Source organism: Pagrus major, chromosome 22, assembly GCF_040436345.1.
Source record: "Pagrus major chromosome 22, Pma_NU_1.0".
In the NCBI taxonomy this organism is placed as follows: domain Eukaryota; kingdom Metazoa; phylum Chordata; class Actinopteri; order Spariformes; family Sparidae; genus Pagrus; species Pagrus major.
The window spans coordinates 22,775,775-22,797,392 of NC_133236.1; the positions used below are offsets into that span (position 1 = coordinate 22,775,775).

The window sequence follows — 21,618 nt, forward strand, 5'->3', positions numbered from 1 at the left end:
GATAAGCCTCTGTGTTATAGAGCGGTTGGATACAGGAGGAGAAAGTATTTGTCTGCCAGCGGGAAAATAACTATGAATGCAATAAAGAATTCTTAACAACACTGAAACAAGTTTGTGTCTCTTGTGCAAACATGTAAATGAACACATAATATGGTCCTTAAGTGATCCTCAAATAAACATAGTTAATAGTACTTCCTGTCCTCTCCGTCCTGTGAGGCAAGGCAGAATCTCATGCGCTCAGTTTTCATAATGAGACATTAGTGCGGAAAAAAACATCAATTCAGACTCCACTTAGCCTGCTGGCTCCAAGATGGACCAATCAACATACTGCTAGAAGAAGTACTGTATGTTTTTTTTGCTATATATCTAATTTTCATCTTAGGGCAGACCATCAGATACAAAGGAAATATTTAGATTTTGCACTAAGCACCATATTGGGGTCACACCACTGACTGGTTAAAGGCTGATCCAGTCAACCTTCCGCAGTCTAACACGGTTTACACAGTAGGCGTTCAGCCATCCATCTCACACGTACCAGACGGAATAGATAAGCTTTCATTTTAATCCATACAGCTGAGCTTTACGCTTGTAACCATGACCCAAAATTTTTGTTTTCGTTTTTAGGGCTCAAAGTCTATTTTTTTACAGTGTAGTTTAGAGTGCGGCTCATGCCACATTTTTCTTCTGTCCGAGAGAGTTTTAAAGGAGACCCGTGATGCTTTTCTTGAGGCTAAAAAGAAAAACTGTTTCAGACAGAGGGGGAATACAGTTCTGCATCAGTGGACAGTATGAGAAATCTGATGTGTTTTTGAGTATTAGAGCATGTAAACCTATTTTAGAAGTAACCCAAAATAAAAATATGAATCTGGAAATTAGCATAATATGCCTCCTTTAATCAAGCCCAAACTGAACACGGCAGCCAACGCAGTTAATGTAAGCTGAAACACTGAGTTTGTGTTTCCTGGTCACGCAGTTGTTACCATCGTTACATCTTGCCGGTTTACCCTGATGACAGATATGTACAGTGTAGATGACCGCGATAAGGCATTGTTCTACACACATAGATATAAAATAAATATACATATATTTCTCATCTATGATGTTACCAGACGCAACCCAAATCCAGATATCATCTCTAACTTTTTTCTGAACCGGGCCAGGTTAGGGTTGGGTACCCATGCTCTGGTGTCGAGCATAGACACAGTGTTAAGTAATCACAATATATTTGGGTATGAGAGGGGCATTCTCGAAAGGTTCAGTCGTTGTTTACAAGCGAGCATGGGGTAAGGTTCACCACTTTGTGAAACATATGAATGTATAAAGGATATTACGACATGGGCTCGGAAACACTTCATAACACTGTTGTTTGTTGAACACAGTTTGTTTGCAAATGCCTGCAGCGTCACAGCATTTATTGGAATCGGGGATGTATTCGCCGACTTCAATTGAAGTCAGCAAATAAAAAATTGATGAAGAGAAAAATCTGAAGATTAACTCACCAAAAAAAACACAGTTAGTTGCAGTCCGAATTAAATGTTAACGATGGCAAAATGTATGACTTTAGGTGAAATATACACTATGTGCATGATTTCCAAAGAATGATGCATAGTACTAAAAAAACAAGCGTCGTTACCTCGTATGTTGCCAGCCGGTCCAGGTAGGAGAGCAGTTTCAGTCGGCTCCGACACAGCTCCTTCTGCTCCAGGGTCAGCCTAAGCACATGCGACATGGCAATTAACATCCAAACAGCACTTTGAAAAGCCAAACCACCATATGAATAATTTCTAATTCTAACCACAGTCAAATCAAACTTGAAGCTTAGTCCATACACTGCACTCACACACACTCTAGCTTTAAATTAAGTGTAAATTGACTCTATACAGTACATCCACAGGGACCTATATAACAATGCTTGGGACTCTTGACTACAATACCACACAGTGCCCTCTAGACCTAATCATTTTCTAAGGGCAACAAATCAACTCCTTATGACCACAAGGACCCTTTAGTTGTTATGTATGGGATGCCGCCTGTCAATGATGTGACTGATGGACCTCTGAGAATCAAATCCATTTTCAATGTCATTTAATCACAACTATAAATAAATTGGACGACCACCAAACACCGAGGCACGAGGCTATATAGGATCTACCTACAATTCAATCACCGGAGGCAGGCCCGAGGGAAAGGAACCACAAGGCTGCAAACTACTGCGAGTGGTCAGGTACGCCCCCTCAGATCGCACATACTCGCAGTAAAATAAAGCATTTTTCACCACGTACTTTCACACCCGAGTCTGATCCACAAGGTAACAACCTGCCGAGGCGGGGCACGGCCCAAAGCGCCCTCAAAACTTAGCCTGGATCAACCGCAGTGTGACCACAGGGGAGCTGACCCCTCCACCGCCGCCTTAATCCCTAATCCCTCATTACAGAGAGCGCTATCAGGCCTTATCAGGGTTCCTCTACACAGACTAACAGAGATTAACACTGGCTCAACACACTCTCTGGCACATCAAAGAGTGGCGGCTTAGCACTCGTACTAGTGGTAATTATTGCTTTGCTCTGCCTCTTCAGAGAAAAGTGAGAGAAGTGGAGGTGGAGGATGAAGAGGGGAGAGAGGAGATGAGACGAGATGTTAGGAATCTAATTCACCCATCTGTTTTCGTCTTGAGGTTTTGCATGATGGCTTAATCACAGCATCTTAATACAAACAAAAAGACCTAAGAGGAGGAAAACAGCGCCAGGATATCTCTCACCCTTAAGCTGATTGACTAACCTTCTGATAAAGCTCTTCCTTTCCTACAAAACTCTTGATGTAATTAAATGTAAATTCTATAAAATGCATTTCAACCGCGCCCTCCCGCGGACTCAGGATGTTTGAGGGTCAGGAGCAAAGAAATTAAAGGGGCACCAGATGTTTGCAGTGGTGATACATTTAAAAGAGGTCACGTGGCCGCGTTTTGTCCACTGGAAGGGCACCCTAGAGGGCACTCGTGATCCCCTCTCTTTTCATCTTGAGCGATTATCACGTCAAGATGTCAAGAAAATAGCATATTATCTGTAGGCAAAATGCATGTCATTTGGTTGCCTGTCTCTATAATTTCCTAGGAATCGCAGATGATACATCAGAGAATGAGGGAGGAAGTCGGTGAACATGACTGAACGTGAATAAAACTTACATTACCTTCTCTGTGAACATTTCTGCCTGAGTCACGTAGAGAGATTTTCATGTGCAATTATGGTTGTTTTACAATGTAGACAACAACTCCTATGATCCCAGACTACATCTTCAAACTACGTCTTTTGTTACTGTGCTTTTCCAGACTGCCACTGCCCCCTCAAGTCATAATAATAATAATAACATCTTGGAAAATTACGGCACACGAGTTACCTAGCTGACGTCATATGATGATGAAAGAATTTGTGAAAAGGACGGGTCTCATCCCCAAACAGATCACATTAACTTTTGGTGAAGATCCGAATAAAGGGACAGATTCAGGAATTCTTCCCGCACTTTCTCTAACATCGCGAGATGTAGCGCTTTTCCACATTATCATTCATTTCTCAGGGAGAAATGCATGGATTTTGATTGAAGAAAATTAGCAGATATAACATACTGTGCTTTTATCATCCACAATTGATTAAAGGTCCTAAAATGTTTCCAAGAATGCAATTTGTAGACCGACTCCAGTGTGGTGGCCACAAATAGGTCACACGTGGCTGAATGTTCAATTCAGGACCACGTCTCTTGCTTATAAATTGCAAATCCTCCTGCTGAATTCCACTCAAGTACAGCGTAAACAGTGTGTACGACACTGTTACACATACAAATGGGCAAATTGTCCCTACACCTAAAGGGCAGCAGAGTGCCTGCGCCTTTGTAAAGGTTTATATTAGTTCCCTGAATTGCCCTTACATTGAACAGTGACTCGAGGGGGAAACGTGGTTTAGGAAAGAGGCCCGAATGAACAAAAAACACTGCGGCACATCTGAATGGAGATTCAGGGCTGTGAGGTTTAAGAATTAATGTGTGTGCACAAGTGTATGTTAGACTGCTAATAATCATCGCTGGTGTGAAGAGACTGGAGAGTGACTGCATCAAGGTACATATGTGTGTGTGTGTGTGTGTGTGTGTGTGCATCTTGTATTCGAAGCTACCAGAACTGCAGGTTATTATCAGATGGCATCGCTCCTCCATCTCTGTACAAACACCTTGAATATGACAGTACTGGACAGAGATTGAACCGCATAAACAGACCAACACACACACACACACACACACACACACACACACACACAAACTCACAGAAATGCACCGTGTGATAAAAGCGATTATCACACAGTGTGAGGGACAAAATTGGACTGCATAAACAGACAAAAAACACTTCGGCTCATGCCTTTACTTGGACGCCACACACACACAAACACACACACACACACGGCCAAATACGACCGATGCCGGAGCAAATGAGAAAATGAGACTTCTGATTGAGGTCTGAATCTGATCAGATAAGAACACCTCGCAGCAGACTTCACTCATCTTCAGTCTTTTTTCCACCTATCTCTCCGTCTCTCTCATACGCACACTGCAGCATTGTCCATCTTGTTGTTGTGCGCGGAGAGTCGGAGCAGCCGTTTTTAATGGCCCTCGCGGGTTACGAGTTATATTTTATTATGCCTACACGGACTGATGAGGAAGATAAAAACCGTCTGTGTGCGGCCAAAACAACGGTTCTTAAAACATGCGAGACAAAACACGCTGAACTGGCGCGTGGCACTTCAGAATATGCAAAATAACAAAAGTCCCGAGGAAGCCTGTATTTTATGTAATATTAGATTTCAGGATAACTGAATGTAAGTGCAACACATTGCCTGTAGGAGTAAATCTGGTAGCAACAACAAGAGAAATGTACTAGGAGGAGTACATTAACATCCATCATTTTATTGGGCCCTTAAAACTGAAGCTCTGTTTGCTGAGTGGAAAATCTTTCAGCATCTTACACAAGACATGAGAAATCGACAGAGCGGGTTTGACTCTGAGTATTGAAAATGTGATTCGCTCCTGGAAAGAGAGCTGTCAATAACGATCTTTAAACGTGATGTCTTTTTTAACCCAAGTGTTGAGAATAACAACACGCGACTTCAAAACATGTGGAGGGACAAAAGGTGGCAGTCAGTGTGACAGGCAGGAGTTAAAGACAGTTCTTATCTACACACACACACACACACACACACAAGGACATCCACAGAGCAGCTGTGATCGATACCGAGCCATTTCTGTAATGGTGGTGTAGTTAAAAAGAAATTAAGAGAATTATTATCTGTCTCAGGCCTCGGCCGCAGGCCTCCAGGCAACATGGTTAGATCCATTAGTGAGGGGCTTCGCTGCACCCAAATGCGCGCACACACACACACACACACACACACATACTGTATATATATCTAACAGAGTTTGGGGGGCACTGGTATAAGCTGCCAGGAAGACACCCCGACTCACAGACAGATAAAAGGAGGAGAACAGCCATATTTAAAGACAGCGATTCACTGACGATTTAATGCGATGGCTTTTATAATAGTTCTTAAGTTATCGATTGTTTGCTCCCGCCTCTATCTTTTTCTTATCCTCCTATCTTCTCTTTATCTACTGTGGACTATAGGTGTGCAATAAAGCTTAACAGTTTTATTACACAATGAGTTAAACAGAAAGAAAATCAAACGGGCAAAGGGACAAAAGAAACCGGGGAGGTGGGGGGAGTTATTTTTACAGATATTACTAGTTACTGCTCTTCCTCATTCAAATGCAGACTGGAAGCTCACTTGTTAAGTGTCTGAGGTAAGAAGAACAATAGCGACAGCACAATCCGGCTACTGAAGCTTGAAATATATGTACGCTCAATGCCTGCTTGCATAAACACTGTACGGATATGCATTTTTAATGTGCATTTCAGTATATGCCTATTCCTTGTGTTTAAACTTTGCCATTTTTAACAGACAGGAGTAGCATGACCCTCTTTTTAAGCTTAAGAGTGCTTCATGAAACATGGGTAGGTGTATTTGCATGCATGTGTGTGTGTATGAGAGGTGATTAGTGATCACTAAAGGGTTTTTCATTAGTCTTTCCCTGGGCACTCGACAACAAAGGCATAAATTACCTCCAGCAGATTACCCACTAATCTCCACCAATGCTCTCTCCCTCATCCTCATTAATATCCCCGCCTTTATGATCCCCTCTCCGGTGTGCGACCTAATCAAACAATCAGTGTTACACTTGGCAGCCTTCTTCCCCCCATTTCCTCGTGGCTTCCTTGTCTTCACCTTAAATACCTTCACCGCAATCGCTCCTTTTCTTTATTTTCAACAAATCGAAGTGCAAGCCGCTACAGTCATCATTATAGTTGACACTGTGAATAATAATGACTTCATTTAAGCTCTCTAAAGAGCAGGCAACAACCTGCCGACAAAGCGGCTCCCGCGGGTCGACGTCAGGTTTTTAACCACCCACCTAACAACTGCTATTGCGAGTCGGAAGCGGGTGAATTCTGGTGAAAGCTTAGTGAAAAATTATACAAACAGCTTCTGACTATTTAGTAACAAGACATAGAGTCTCCAGCTATGCCGTGGAAGTGGCTCTGTGAGGCTGTTCATTGGCAGGGTATTGCTTTGAGCTTAATGGTCACATCAGTTTGCTCATATTACTCACAATGAAATTGTTAAATGATAGCTTAGCTTTAGTTTACAGTTTGAGTCAAGCATAGAGTCTTATTCTCTGGTTGCGTCTGTGTTTTTATCCTGGTTGGTTTGTAAAAGAAACAGCAAGTTGCTGAGCTGTTACGGCGGAGAATAAACTGTTGTTTTCCCGGTAAACAAACCAACCTCTTCGGCTATTTCAGCTGTGAATCTGGGCTAGGGAGAGCCGACACACAGAGTTCCCATTCCCCAAGGATAAAGGACATGACAAAGGATAAATGCAACCAGGACTAACATTACTTGGTGGAGGATTCCAAGAGGAGTAATGGCAAGTCTGCTGGAGGGGTGTGACAGCTGAAGAGGACGGTGTGTTTACCGGGGAAACTACAGCTCACAATCAACTGTATAGAGCACCACAGTTGATGTCTTTCCAAAATACCATAGGGATCCATCCAATAGTTATTTTACATATTTCAGTATAGACCAAAGAGGTCGACCGACCGACAGGCTGACTGAGTATTCGACCAACTAGCAGACAACGTTGTCATTCCTAAAGCCAAGTTCCTAGTATGCCTTAAAAGGAGCTCCATACTTTGAAAAGATTGTATGCATGAAATATGGGTTTTGGCAGCTTGCACATTTCAGCAATGCAGACGCTTGCCAACCAAGCCTGGGTCCCCCAGCTGAAGGATGATCTCTGTCGCCACTAGACAGCCTTGGTGATTTTGTTCAAATGAATGCTCCGGTCTCCGCCACATTCAAAAAACTGGCAGGATTTCTGCCCGCTTTTCAGACTTCATCTGAAGACTTACTGAATAACTGAGCTGATGTACCGCGAGTTTGAATGTCTGCATACCTGCTGAAGTCGACCTTGGCCAACAACTCTCGCCTCTTCCTGCTCTCCTTCTCCTTCTTCCTCTCCAGCTCCAAATCGTCTGACAGCATGTCTTCGTAAGGAAGGTCGTCAATGTCCACGTCACCTGGCATGATAAACCTGGAACACAGCAAGAAAAGTACACATACTTAGCTAAAAAGTAAAAGCAGAATGAGCCTTAGGGTTGATCAAAAAATCGATTTGTCATCTACAGACTTATACGTAGGGATTGTGATGGCGTGTGTGCATGTATTCGTGCATGCCCTACCTGCCCCCATCTTCCCTATTTCCTATGGCTATGAGGGCCTCAAGGTCGGTTCCCTTCAGGCCATACTGCAGCAGCTCCTTGGCCGCATCTACATTCTCCGGGACGCGCTCCACACACTCGTGCAGCACCCACGAGCGCTTGCAGATCTTGCTCTGGGTGAGATGTCGGGAATGGAAGGAGAGGGAATGAGTTCAGAAGAAACGATGGAATAAAATGAGATACAGAATTAGAAGGGAAGGGTGTGAAAATTTGCTACAAATTGGTAAAAATGATGCGTGAAATAGAGTAAGGGGGTTGTGCTGCACTTAAGCCTGTGCTGTACCCCTACTCGCCCACACACACATATACTGTATATTTCTCACCAGACATCTAATACACTGTGATAAACACCAAAAGTGATATAGTTCTTCATCTCTCTCTCTCTTCTTAAGCACCTCTCCTCCTCCATTCCTCATTGCCACACATCTATCTCTCTTATTTCTTCTGTCTCTTACCAGATAATCTTGTATTGAGGCGATGCTGACGGTACTCTTCCTCCACTGTCTCTGGTAGACGAGGTCAGAATCCAGATTATAGGCATGGGCAAGAGACAGGGCCTCTCCATATTCTTCGTTGTCAATCTGCGGGATGAACAAACACAATAAACACATTATAAGGACAAATCAATATGCATACATGAATGTTTTCTTCACATTGCGGAGCAGACAGATGTAAAACAAATGTCTGCGGTCAGAAAAAGAAGCAAAGTAACATTTATTTCTCATTGATTCAGACAAGTGTTTGTCAGGAACAATCCTTTTGATGAGAAGAGTGTCCATGAACCATAAGAATCGTTCATTTTCTGATGTAGAATTTAGGTTAGGTAAGAAAAACTACAAAAATATATCACATAACTGCACAACAGTTTAATCTATTTCATAATACACAAGGTATTTTTTAATATCTAATTATCGTCCCAAGGACATATTACTGATTCAATCTTCATGCACTGTGTTCCTAAACCGAACTCAATTAATAAAATGCACTGAACAAATTTAAACCATATGGGATTTCAATCGAATACCTATGCAAACAACAGAGTTAGAAGAAAAGTCCATGGCACAATTTTCCATGGCACTGAAGGACAAAGCGTCCGAGGCTTTCAATAAACCTGTGCGCAAGCTGTGGCGCTCCCAAAATCCTGAGTACGCACTCTGAATACTCAAAGACTGAATAGGAACAGCTCTAACACGCAGATTTCAATCTGTGGAGCGACGTGCAATGTGACACAGTGCGGATTGGGCCTGCTACAGTGGGATAAGGAGAATGGCTGAGGGGGAATGAAATATTTGGGGATATTTGAAGAAAGAAAATCAAATTGACAGAGGGAGAAAACCCAAAGGAGGAGACGGGAGATGGATGGTAGGACTTGATATCACGAACAGCGTCGGGTCTACTGCACTAAAGTAAAAGAAATCCTGAAAGTGTACAGCCACGGCAGCAGCTGTACAGGCTGTCGTTGACGATGCTAGCACACTGGTATGTTTACCATGTTCACCATCCTAGTTTAGCATGATAGCATTTGTTAGCTTTTTTAGCATCATTATGTATTGACATCTAAGCCAGGCTGGTTTAATATTAAAAAATAATGACAACACCTATTGTTACTGCAAAAGAGAAATATATGCTAACAAGACGTGCTAACAGCTCTTTGATGCTTTACTTAGGCACAGTGGTGATTTAAGCTAATGCTAACATGCTCACTGTAACTACTAACCACTCAATATAAATGCATTAAGTAGGTGTAATGTTTATCATGTCCACCATCTTAGTTTAGCATGTTAGTTAGCATCATTATGTATTGATCCAACATTAACGTTTTTACTAACAACTGCTAAGTTGAAAACACTAAACTAAGAGGTTGATAAATATTTCACCTACTCAATGCATGTTAACTTCAACATGTTAGCACTGTCACAGTGAGCATGTTAGCATTTCGCTTAAATCATCATTGTGCCTAAGCACAGCCTCACATAGCTGCTAGCGTGGCTTTAAACTCTTAGTCTTGTTAGCATATATTTCTCTTTGGTAGCAGCATACATTGTTGTTGCTGTCATTAGTTTTAATATTAAACCAGCCAGCTAACATGCTAAACTAAGGTGGTGAACATGATAAATGTTACACCTGCTTAGCACAGGTATGTACTCAGTGGAGCAGGCTTAACCTCAACATGTTAGCATCGTCACAGTGAGGATGTTAGCATATAGCCTAAATCAGCGTTGTGCAGCCTCACAGAGCTGCTAGCATGGCTGTAAACTCTTTGTGTTCTTAGCATATATTTCTCTTTGGTAGCAGCATTAGATGTCGTTGTCATTAGCTTTAATATTAAATCGGTCTGGCTTGGATGTCAACACATAAAGCTGCTAAAAGAGGTTTTGTGTCATATTAATGTCTCGCAGAATTATTTGATCTAACAGCATGGCACCTCAGTTTATGCAGGCCCACTCAATGTGTGTGAAAGTACATGTGTGCAAGAGCGCTGACTGACACACTGCGTATCCATCTCTTTCTGTGTGTAGGAGTACAAAGCAACACATTAGCCAGACTGCGGTTCCTCGAGGGCAATAAGAACCCCACACAGTTAAACCTCACGTAGGAGGACATCAAAAACTGCTTCCTTCTCTCTCTGGATTCAGCTAATAAAACTGTTAGCAGCCTTGCCAGTGTGCTACTCACACAGGCGGGGTTACGCTACCAAACACATCATCAAGCTTCTGAACACATGAAGAGGCTGACTTGAGGAAATAACCCTGAATCACTTGATGTGGTCTATTCACAGCTGATTGGACTACAAACTCACATGAGGTGAATCTCTGAGGAGGGATCAGGTCACTCTGACTTCTGTGAGTAGTGTGATAATGGGAAACTGCACAAACATAAAGCAATATAAAACAAATATACATGCATATACATGAATAGAGGGTCCGTATTGTCTTCACTCACACGCCTACATGTGGTAACATGTGATAACAAAAAAGAAACAATCTCAACAGGAGAGCAGCAGCTGGGGAAGTGCCGCGGGTACCAAGTGTTACAAAGAGATAATAATGATATATTACTTTGTAACTCTCCACTGTTAGGATTGATGGTGATGACTAATGGCATCTAATGATGATGACAATGATGAAGAAGGAAGTAGATGATGGGTCATAAAAATGACTGATGAACCATGCTCAAACTTGGGGCCGTCGAGAGCCGATACTGTGCTTTATGATAGAGCGTGTTGTTGTCTTTGCTGCAATTTGTAGCGGGTAGCAACAACAGCCATATTTCTAATGCAGCAATTAGCATTTCAGAGAAACCCCTGGGACTGAGAAATAGCCTTAAAGCAGACTGAACATCTTGCTTGGTTTTCATTTCTCCTCAACGGCACTCTGGAGCCGATCCAACAAAACAATAGCACTTCACTGAGCTGGCGCAGGATTTATTTAGTCGGAAACCAATTTTGCAGATCGGCCTGTTATAATTCAGTCAGTGACCAAACGGATTCATATGACGTCCTTCAGTTGCTGCTAAATTAAGTGGCAAGAAGAAGAAGAGTTTCGCGGTGAATGTGATATCCCACTGAAGACAACTGACAACTGCTCTTAAAAATGATTACTGGCATTACAGCGAGGCACTGACTAATGTATCAGTTTTAGTGTGATAAAAGCCTTACAAAGGGGCTGGTATAATTAGGAACGGAGTATCTTTGAAATATTAAATAGGTAATATCAGTTTCTTTGCCAAAATGAATTAATAACGCAGTGAGACGGAGAACTTCACGTCAGCTCTCAAGCTGTTGTTTGGATTGCTGAGCTAAAGGAACGTTCAAATCCACACATGAAGGCGTTCCAGCACGAACACTGACGGAGGCTTTTCTCTGAGTTTTGTTGTGTGTGTGTCGCAGCGAATGAGAAAACAGAAACAGAAACAGAAATGTGACTCTTCATTTTTTCCACTATTATGGATATTCTACCTCGGTATCTAGTGATTTCTAACACGCTGAAACAGCCAACTGAACTGTCAAATAAAAATGTTCCTTTCTGGACAGGTCACAGCAATTATGTAAATATTATGAAATGTGAAAACTGTGATGTGACTTCTCCACAGAGTCACTGAGCATCTCGGTAACCGACCAAGCAAATTGGGTATTCGTTCAAAGCTCAAGGACTGATAGTAGCAGCTCTGTGAGGCTGTATTCAGGCACAGTGTGTGCGTGTTAGCGTGCTGACAATTCATGATTAGCACTTAGCACAAAGTACAGCTGAGGTTGATGGGAATTAGTTTTGCAGGGATTTGATCATTCATAAAATAACTGGACAAGGCTGATCGTGGAGCTAGATGAAAGGTCAATGGGTCGCAAAAGTGATTATGATTCATCCTCTGGGGAACATCAATGCAGGCACCACTTTTGGTGACAGTCCATCTAACAGCTGTTGAGACATTTAGCTCAAAATCACATGTCAACCTCATGGTGGTGCTAAAGGGAAAGTCAGGCTATCATCAAAGTTGATGGGGTTCATCCTCTGGGGACCCGATTCACAGCTAGATAGATGAGATCACAAGAACTTGCAGATCCATCTCGCCTGGCTTCAAGCTATGCACTCTTTGGCCAAACACAGATTAGTTAAACCCGTCAGTGTCCTGTGAGGAATTACCATCGACTGTTAGTTTGAAAACAACAGTGGCAGCTCCTCAAGAGGTTAGCGTAGCTGCTTTAGCATCTGTTATAATTGGAGAGTTTATTTCATTGGAAGAAGAGCAAAGAACGGCACTGCAGGCTTGTCGAGATTGATAAAGCTGTTTTCACTCGTTTTCGACTGACTTTCCTAAGAGTTTGACGTAACAACTGCTTCCTACTGTTGATCTGATTGGTTAAACTTAGGCAGTGACAGACAAACACTTTAACCAGTTGCCTGCCAAGTATTTTTTTCCAGACAGTTTCTAGTGACGCCTTTCCAGATGATTCTTCACCATCCGGCGCATTAGGTTACTGGGGACCATGAATGACTGTACAGAATGTCATGGCAATTCATTTAATGTAGTAACTGGGATGTTACAATCTGGACCAAAGTGGTCTGGTACGGATAAACCCGACCTGAAAGTCAAACATTTCTCACCCTAACCTTTAACAATTTCTTCTACAACCTTGCATCGCTTACTAGAGTGTGTGGAACACGGTGCTCCTCAGAATGGCTTTTACAGAAACCTGTGCAACCGACTGTCAGGGTTAAACCACAGCCATTAAGAGGTCTTATTATTTCCCCTGTGTGTGATAAGAATTCGCTCTTTTAACAACATGGAGTCAGGCCTGGGAGAAATTCTTGTAAAATTCAAAAGAAGCAACCTGAATAAGTTACCTTCATTCCTTTCACTGAACTTGACCCTGCCATTGAAAAAAGCAAAATGTCAAGAGAAGCGTGTTTCTGTGCAGCACATTCTTGAGCCAAAATGCAAAACCATCTAAATAAGATGCAACAGTTGAGTGCTTCAGGAGAGTTAGGTTAAGTATCAACATGCGCTTGCTGTGTCAAGCTCCCTACCTTCCTCTGGTACAGCTCCTCTGGTGTTGTTGACCTCAGGCTGACCAGGCGGTAGTTCTTGATTACGGTGCGGGGGCGCTTGCGTGGCGGGGCGAACCGCTCCATCTCCGTCACATAATACAGACCCTGCTTGATGTAGCCAAAGTAGCGGGCTTTGGCCGAGGACTCGTCGTCAGAGTCAGAGTCTCCGCCATCATCGCCCTCCTCATCATCGCCGGGCCCGCCGGTCAGGTTGCTCTCGAGGCGCCCACGCTTCTGAGCCAGCTTCACCTCACACTGTGCATAATACAACATACAGCATTAGGAATGGGGATGGATGTGAACCCAGAGACAACAAAAAAACATACGGCCAAGTGTCATGTCCAAACCGCAGAGGCTGGGTAAGATGTGTGAAAAAAAGCGTTATAATGAAGTACAGCAGTGCTGCAGAGTGGCCCTGGCCTACAAATCTTGTTCTCCAGATGTAAAAAAACATGTTTGTTTGGTACAGACCCCAACAAATGTCTCATCATCGTGATTTTAATAGTTTTTCTCAGTCTGTCAGTCTGTCAAAATATTCCCAATATGAGGGTTTTTTTACGATATAGTGCAGCCCTAAAAAGAATGGATGAACAGGAGTAAAAAAAGTGATTTGAACATAACTTTGAATTACGCCAGCTTTATAATAACACATGGCTTGAAAGTGATCATAAAGCCGCAGTTGTCTTTCTGCATAAAAATACATCTGTCTTGTTGGCTCGAAATCGTAAAGCAAGGCCTGCAAAACAGAAGAACTCCCATTCACGATGATTGAGGCTGTCAGATTTACAGCCTTCGTCCAGAATGACTTTCTGATGCTCATTACGGACACCTCTTTGCCAACAGGAAGTGTTGAATGAAAAATAGAGCATGGAATGCAATGCGGCATAGTTTACACATACTTTAGCTGTGCTTAAAGCTGGTAAACACACTCAATTTAACGCCCTCATGCTAGATCAGCAAGCTGTCTGAAACACAGAACGACAGCAAGGTCGTACTGCTCGATAGAAAGTCTAAATCAAAGCTGTCCAAAGTACTTTCTTTAACTTTTCTTGCCCTGTTCTCTAGTTTTGTGATTGCCTCGGTTGGGGGAATATTATTTGACCATTTTTCATCCACACGCTGCAGGAAGTCCTCAAATATTGTAGAGATGCCCCTCTGGGTTTCAGCTCACAAGAGAGAAATGCTCGCCCGGGTTTATGAAACATTCAGTGCTTGTAAAAACGTGAAAGCACCTTAATCAATGAGGAGCTTCCGTTGAGCTGCACTAATACACAACCCCAACGCATCACACACAGGAAGACACACATGCACCCATCGTCACAAAGGCACGAGGTCGCATTTTCCACATGTGTGTGAACAAGCCCCGTCCTCACACGCTCAAGGTAATTTTCGACATGCATTTCAATGCTCACTAACCCTCAGCTGTGGATGGAGCTACACAGGCACCCATCCCCCGACTCCATGCTGAAGCGGGCTGATGAAACCTTTCCAAAAAGTTGGCAGCGGGCTGGTAAAAAAAATCCCCCCTCATTCTCTCCCTCTCCCTATGCAATCAGATAAAAAAAAATAGAGAAAAAGGGCGAAATAAAAGAGGAGGGTGATGCGATATCAGGGCCTTTGTTGGGGGATAAAGCAGCAGGGATACATGTTTCATCATCACACGCTTGTGCCATTACACACAGACCCTAACACGTGCTTTAAGAAAATGAGGCTAACGATCTGAACAATTACAGGACTTTGTCAGAGAGAAACTGTCCACTGGGGAATCACATCGGCTGCCAGTGACAAGTCAATGGATCAAACCATGTGTAATTTTTACAGTGCTGCTCACTCACTTTGTATTCAAAAGCACTTTTTCTTTTAAATCTTTAATAAATAGAACAAACGAACGGACATCCCCCACTGACCTGTCCAGTCTGTTCCCTCTTTCTTGCTGGAGTGCATGCTGGGCCAAGCTCCAGCCTTGTACTGAACTACACAGGCAGTTTAGAAAATGGATAAAAGGAAGAAAAACAACAGTCCTCTATTCCATAATATTCCTTTAAAAGCCCTGAAGGCCAAAATCTATAATGTATGACTAGCGCTAAAAGATGCTTACATGAGGCTCACATAGCGACCAACTTCCTCCATCTGTTTACTTAACCACACGTGCATAACACTATCTTGACATTTACCTCCAGGCTGAGGAAGCCCCCGTCGTGTGCAGCGGTGACTCGAGGTGAGGGCTCGAACCATTCGCAGGATTTCCCCAGCAGGTTGCGCAGCGTCCTGACGGATGAGACGGTGACGGAGCCGGAGCAGCGAGCCAGAATCAACACGTTGTCGCTCCACCAGCTCACATCCACCAGCGGGTAGTACTGCTCCTTATCTGAGACAGGTGACGGAGAGACATGAGGGCAGTTTTTAAGGGAAGGGAAAGGTGGAGCAAAGCATGTATTAGACAATTAATCGATTAGTTGTCAACTATTAAATTAATCGACTGTTTTGATAATCGATTCATCAGTTTGAGTAAATATTCTGATTTGAGCTTCTTAAATGTGAAGTAATAACTGTTTACACGTTATGACGTCTATGCATTGTATTGCAAAGATACTGAAGTTAGCATGCTAATCAGCTAGCACCAGCCAGTCCCAGTCCAAAGCTCCCTTGCTAGCAGTGCAAACAACAGCATTTCCGCACTAGTTGTACTGCTTACTGAGATAAATGGCTAACAGCAGCAGCAGTTAACAGCAGTTAGCGGTTACCCTGGTTACATGCTGCCCTCTATTTGTTTTCAGTCTGAATTCGGCAGATGGCCAATTCTTACATATTGCACCTTTAATCAGGAATGAAATTGTGCTATTATAAGTTTGGATCATATACTCTTATCCTCATTTACTCTTTAGCATCTGCTTTTGGACATATTTACTCATGTGGGCATATCTATCGCTTGTCACGCATCGGATGTGGACTGACACAGATTATTACTTATATGAGCCGTCTCAGCTGTCATCGGTACTGGCCCAAAACTGTCAGAAAAAGGCATACAAACAGGAATACCCACACTCACAAGCATGCCCACTGTGTAGGAGAGAAGTATGTGCTGGCCTTGGCACACACTATACGGTTGTATGTCTAAATAACTGTATAATTCGGTGAATAAGACATGTCAGAGATCATTAAATTGTATCCAGCGTGCACTGCTGTGTCAGCAACAAAGTCGGCTCTCTCTCGCCCTCCGGGCCAAACTACCTTTTATTTTCCTCCTTCTCTCCAGCGATGTCTTCCACTCTGGGTTGATCTCCTCAAATCCTGGCTGCGGGGACGGCCGAGGGATGGAGAGACCAAAGAGGAAGGGAGTAAAAGAAGAAGAGAGGGAGGAGGGGGTGTAGAAATTAATCTGCTAACCCTGTTTACACTTACAGCACACACACACACACACACACACACACACACACAGTCGCTCTGCCGGCTCAGGCCAGCGATGAAGCAGAACACACACACAAGCAGCACAAATCGTCAATGCATCCTGCAAAAATATAAGTTCTCTCTAAGCCACCTCACCTACTGTCTAATGGCAGCACACACACACACACTCAGGCCACAGAGAGATTACATTAATACAGTCAGTCAAGCATCTAATGTACAAAATGTTACCGGCACACACAACTGCACTGCACACAGCATAAGCAAACCATGCATGCATACACTTCAACACAAGCAGCTTAGAGGCGTACCTGTTGGTCTTGGGCCCATGTGGCCCTCTGTTTGAGAGACGGGACGTCCCAGAGAGACAAACGACCAGAGAAGTGGATGACAGCCAACAGGGTGCCATCGGGGCTCACGCTCATGCGGAATACGCCGTCCTGGACGTGACAAATGCAGACACACAAATTGTTTTTCATAGCCTGCCAGATCCTCTCTATTGAGCTTTTCATTTTAATTTAGTTAAATGGAAAGAAGAGGGCAGTGTTACCTTTTCATCTCCTTGTCTGGAAAAGAATCTGAAGCTGGGGATCCTGATGAAACCTCTCTTCTGATTCTAACAGACGCAGAGAACGGATGAAAATTAGGGCTTCGCAATCAATTAAAATACTATTGAAGTTGCCGTGTGACCATGTGCGATATCCAAGTCGCAGGAGCTGCAATTCTTTGATACAGAAAAAATGTGACACAACAACAGACAATTATAAATGAAGCCCCGGTCTACAAATCCTAAACGCCAGACTATGGAAACAAGCAGTGCTATTGACAAATGCGCCGCTGTAGTGCCAACATAGGCCCGCCTCCTCCCATTCTTCTATGGTCAAAAGGAAATTAACATGACTTCCGTGTCTGTAGTGTGTTGTATGTCCCAACAGCTGTTTGAACACACTGTCTCAACTGATTTCACCATTTACACCAAAATTACTAAAGAACATAACATATTGATGGTCAACACATCTAAATTTACAAATACAGTAAACAGTAACGAATAAATGTTACTTTGTTGTCATCCGTGGAGAAAGTCCCCAGACTCCCTTAAAAAAACACTCAATTTTAAGACTTGTTGCGTTAGGAGAAAGTTTATAAACTTTGTCAAAGTTGTCTACAACAAATTCTTAACCATTTGGGCCTACTTGTTGATTCGGCAAGTGTTATACATGAAAATATTTCCTTATTAGTGTGAAAAACGCTGTATCCCTGTGTTCCAGTGATGTAGGTGTATATTTGCATATAGAGGGGGGGTAGTGATATTCGATTACAAGCGGTCACTCAAGACGCATGTACTGCCAGGTGAGTTCCTTGTGATTGGATCACTCAGGACGAATGGTAAAACCACATGTAAACAGCCTCTTAGATGCTGTTGTGCTTAACACGCAGTACACAAGCCTTGTTAGAATGATCTTTTAATAACATTTAGAAAATAAAGAATTGTAGGGCCTCAGTTTCCCCCTCGTGGTATCGAACATGGTATCGCATATTAATATTTTAAAGGTATTGTGTCAAAGTTAGATTTAGATTTAATTAGTTTGAAACTGCAGTGTTGTGATAACACTAGTGAGCATGTGTGTGTGTGTACGTGATAGATAATGACATGATTAACTTGTGTATGAACATGTGTGTCGTCTCCTCACCGGATTGACATCGTCCTCATAGCTGGTGACCTGCTTGTAGTGTGGCGAGCCAGACAGAGTCCTCCAGGCTGTAATCCCTAAGCAAGAGGCCTTGGATGTGCTGTCATCCCCCGACTCACAGCCCCCCACCAGCAGCAATCTGAAAAAAGCAAGCACACACACACATACACACAAATATCATGGTTAGCACCTCCATGATGATACCCTGACATGACAAGGACGGTGAATTAAAGTGGTCACTGTGGGGTCATCCTGCAGCCTGGGTTCGAGCTGTGGTATCAGTGGGCATTCACACTTGGAAAGTGCCATTTAGCAAAGCAGTAAATTAAAAAGTTATTTATCAGATGTCTGGCTGGAATCGATGGCCGAGCACAGATAAGGCACACACAATAATGCAATGACCACAGTGATCTGTGGGTCTCTCTTTGCAGTGAAACAGAACAGATGCGACAATGGTCAGAACTCAGGGGGGAGGTGTGGATGAGGCAACGCTGTCCAGCTCAACACTGCCCCCTGGTGCAGACTAATTGGACATTTAGTGAGAGCCAACAACTGAGGGGGAGTTTATACACTGATGGAAAGCTAATTTCTTGTGTTAACATGGTAGCTCTGATATAAGCTACTTGTTCTGTATACTGTGATATAAGGCTTAATTTAAACAGATGCTAGCCTGATTCTAGCATCTCTTATGCACATCTGCATACTCTGCAAATACATGCAGATTATTGACTCCATCTGTAACTCTGATAATGAAAAGATCACACTGTCTAACAGCACATCTGGAAACATTTCCGAGTATTTCTAATCCCATCTGCGCACCCCATAAATTAAAACTGTTCGTTGTTGAACACTTTCATAGTGTCTGCTTGAACTCAAACACGTAACATCTATTACCATAAAGAACTTTCGGCTGTTGAAATCATTCTTTTTATATCCAGCTTCTCACCTTGGCTTTTTCTTATCGCTACCATATTCTCTCTGTTGCTGACCCAGTTTTCACACAAGGATCATTAAAGTTTCATCTCATCTATCAGTTGGCAAACACTTGACAGTAGCTGCCAGAATCCATTAAGCTGCCAAACCAAGCTTCACCGGGCCAAACTCGACCTGGTTTGCGCAGCCTGGGGAAGCGCGGTGAAAACAGTAAGGTCACGGGTGTGAGTCAGACATAATTAAACGAAACCTTTGAATGCAACGCGGCGAGGAAGGCCAAGGACATTTTAGGCTGCTTATAGTCAATTCCTGCAGATATTGCGTTAAAGTGATTGGTTCAATTATTCCTGAGTAAGCTCCCTGGCCCTTTTCCATAATGTAACATCTTATGCCTGTGAAATAATGTCTGCATAAGAGCTGTGTATTTGCCTCTTTTTCTGGCCTTATCACCTCATATTTATGGAACATATTCTATTACACGTTTTAACTGTATAAACCTGTTTGCAAGCAACTTTTTCCAAGGTCAAATTAAGGTTCAGTCAATGTCAACCGCAATGCAGTACATTCACAGTAACTTCTTGCACGCTAATCAATATAATACATATTTACGAGCGTATTGACGACGTGTTGGAGTACACTCAGATTGCCCCCCAGACATCAAATGATGAAAGCGTTTGAAATTACTCTTGCTTTCAAATTCAGATGTTTAAGCTGTACGTGGCATCGTGTAGCATCATCTGCAATGAGTTTAAGGATGAATACTGAGTCAAAGGACGTTTGAATATAAATGTATGAACAAAACTCTTGATGAAACACTTGTCTAATAGAAGTAGGCTAAGACTGTGGAGCAGTGGCGGACTCGGGATGTCTGAGGGGCAGGGGGCTATACATGTAGGCGGGGGGGTACCAGCACCCAGAAAGTAGTGATATTTTTATAGTGAAGAGAGAGCACCCACCAAGTTTTCTCCAGTGAAAGGGCACCCTATAGGGCACTTTATCACGTTTTCTACGCTGGAAGGGCACCTTAAAGGGCACTTTATCCTGTTTTCTCCACTGGAAGGGCACCTTAAAAGGCACTTTATCACGTTTTCTTCACTGGAAGGGCACCTTAAAGGGCACTTTATCACATTGTATACGCTGGAAGGGCACCCTAGAGGGCACTTTATCCCATTTTCTCCACTGGAAGGGCACCTTAAAAGGCACTTTATCACGTTTTCTACGCTGGAAGGGCATCCAAAAGGGCACTTTATCCTGTTTTCTCCACTGGAAGGGCACCCTCAAGGGGAGTTCATCATGTTTTGTCCACTGGAAGGGCACCCTAGAGGGTACTTTATCATGTTTTCTACACTGGAAGGGCACCTTATCATGTTTTTGTTCACTGAAAGGGCACCCAAAAGGGCACTTTATCACGTCTTGTCCACTGGAAGGGCACCCAAGAGGGCACGTTATCATGTTTTCTCCACTGGTAGGGCACCCTAAAGGGCACTTTATCACGTCTTGTCTACTGGAAGGGCACCCAAAAGGGCACTTTATCACGCTTTATGTACCACCACCAGTGCTGTTGAGGCCACAAAAGAAGATAAAAATGTCTGTCATGAGAATGCTCCAGGCAGAAGTTTTCCTGCCACTGATAGATTAAAAGTTAAATGTTAGCAGAAATGTTCATTTTTCAAAATATTCATTGATTTAACTACATTCTAGACGCACTCGAGGTTGATATAGTGTTTGTTCGTTGGAAACGACAAAGCTCACCGGTGGCCAGGGTGGTAAACAGCCGATGTGATGCCATGGGAGTAGTGAGCGGAGAAACTGAAGCTGTGGTTCTCTTGGAAGTTCTGATTGGTTCCCACACTGAGAGAGAGAGAAAGAGAGAGAGGAGAGTCACAGGAGGAGTTACTTATAATTGAACTCTGGCAGAAAAACAATCAAAACACGAACACCCATGTGCAAAATGTTAATGGTGCGACAAGGCTGGTTGGGAAAGATGACAGAGCAATTTAACTCCCAGCTGCAATTAAAGAGAGACATGGCGAAATATATAATCTAATCTAAGTGGGCAATCTAAATTAGATTCGTACGAGACATGATGTTGTGCAATTTGTGTGGGGGTATCTCACTGGGGGACATTTTCCTGCAATGTAAACTGTACAGAGAGAGGGAGAAAGGGAGGAAA

At 43.1% G+C, this 21,618-nt stretch overlaps 1 protein-coding gene across 2 annotated transcripts in view; it reads right to left on the reverse strand.

Moving 5' to 3' along the window:
• nbas (NBAS subunit of NRZ tethering complex) overlaps nucleotides 1-21,618 on the reverse strand; it is a 167,545-nt gene that overhangs the window by 129,444 nt on the left and 16,483 nt on the right. For both annotated transcript variants that reach the window (XM_073492728.1, XM_073492727.1), the window contains exons 9-19: nucleotides 21,198-21,296; nucleotides 18,513-18,651; nucleotides 17,372-17,437; nucleotides 17,133-17,261; nucleotides 16,648-16,711; nucleotides 15,591-15,784; nucleotides 13,396-13,671; nucleotides 8,326-8,451; nucleotides 7,832-7,983; nucleotides 7,546-7,683; nucleotides 1,634-1,712 (exon numbers count right to left, since the gene is read on the reverse strand). In XM_073492728.1, coding sequence (XP_073348829.1) covers nucleotides 1,634-1,712; nucleotides 7,546-7,683; nucleotides 7,832-7,983; nucleotides 8,326-8,451; nucleotides 13,396-13,671; nucleotides 15,591-15,784; nucleotides 16,648-16,711; nucleotides 17,133-17,261; nucleotides 17,372-17,437; nucleotides 18,513-18,651; nucleotides 21,198-21,296 — 1,462 coding nt within the window. The remainder of the gene's footprint in view (nucleotides 1-1,633; nucleotides 1,713-7,545; nucleotides 7,684-7,831; nucleotides 7,984-8,325; nucleotides 8,452-13,395; nucleotides 13,672-15,590; nucleotides 15,785-16,647; nucleotides 16,712-17,132; nucleotides 17,262-17,371; nucleotides 17,438-18,512; nucleotides 18,652-21,197; nucleotides 21,297-21,618) is intronic.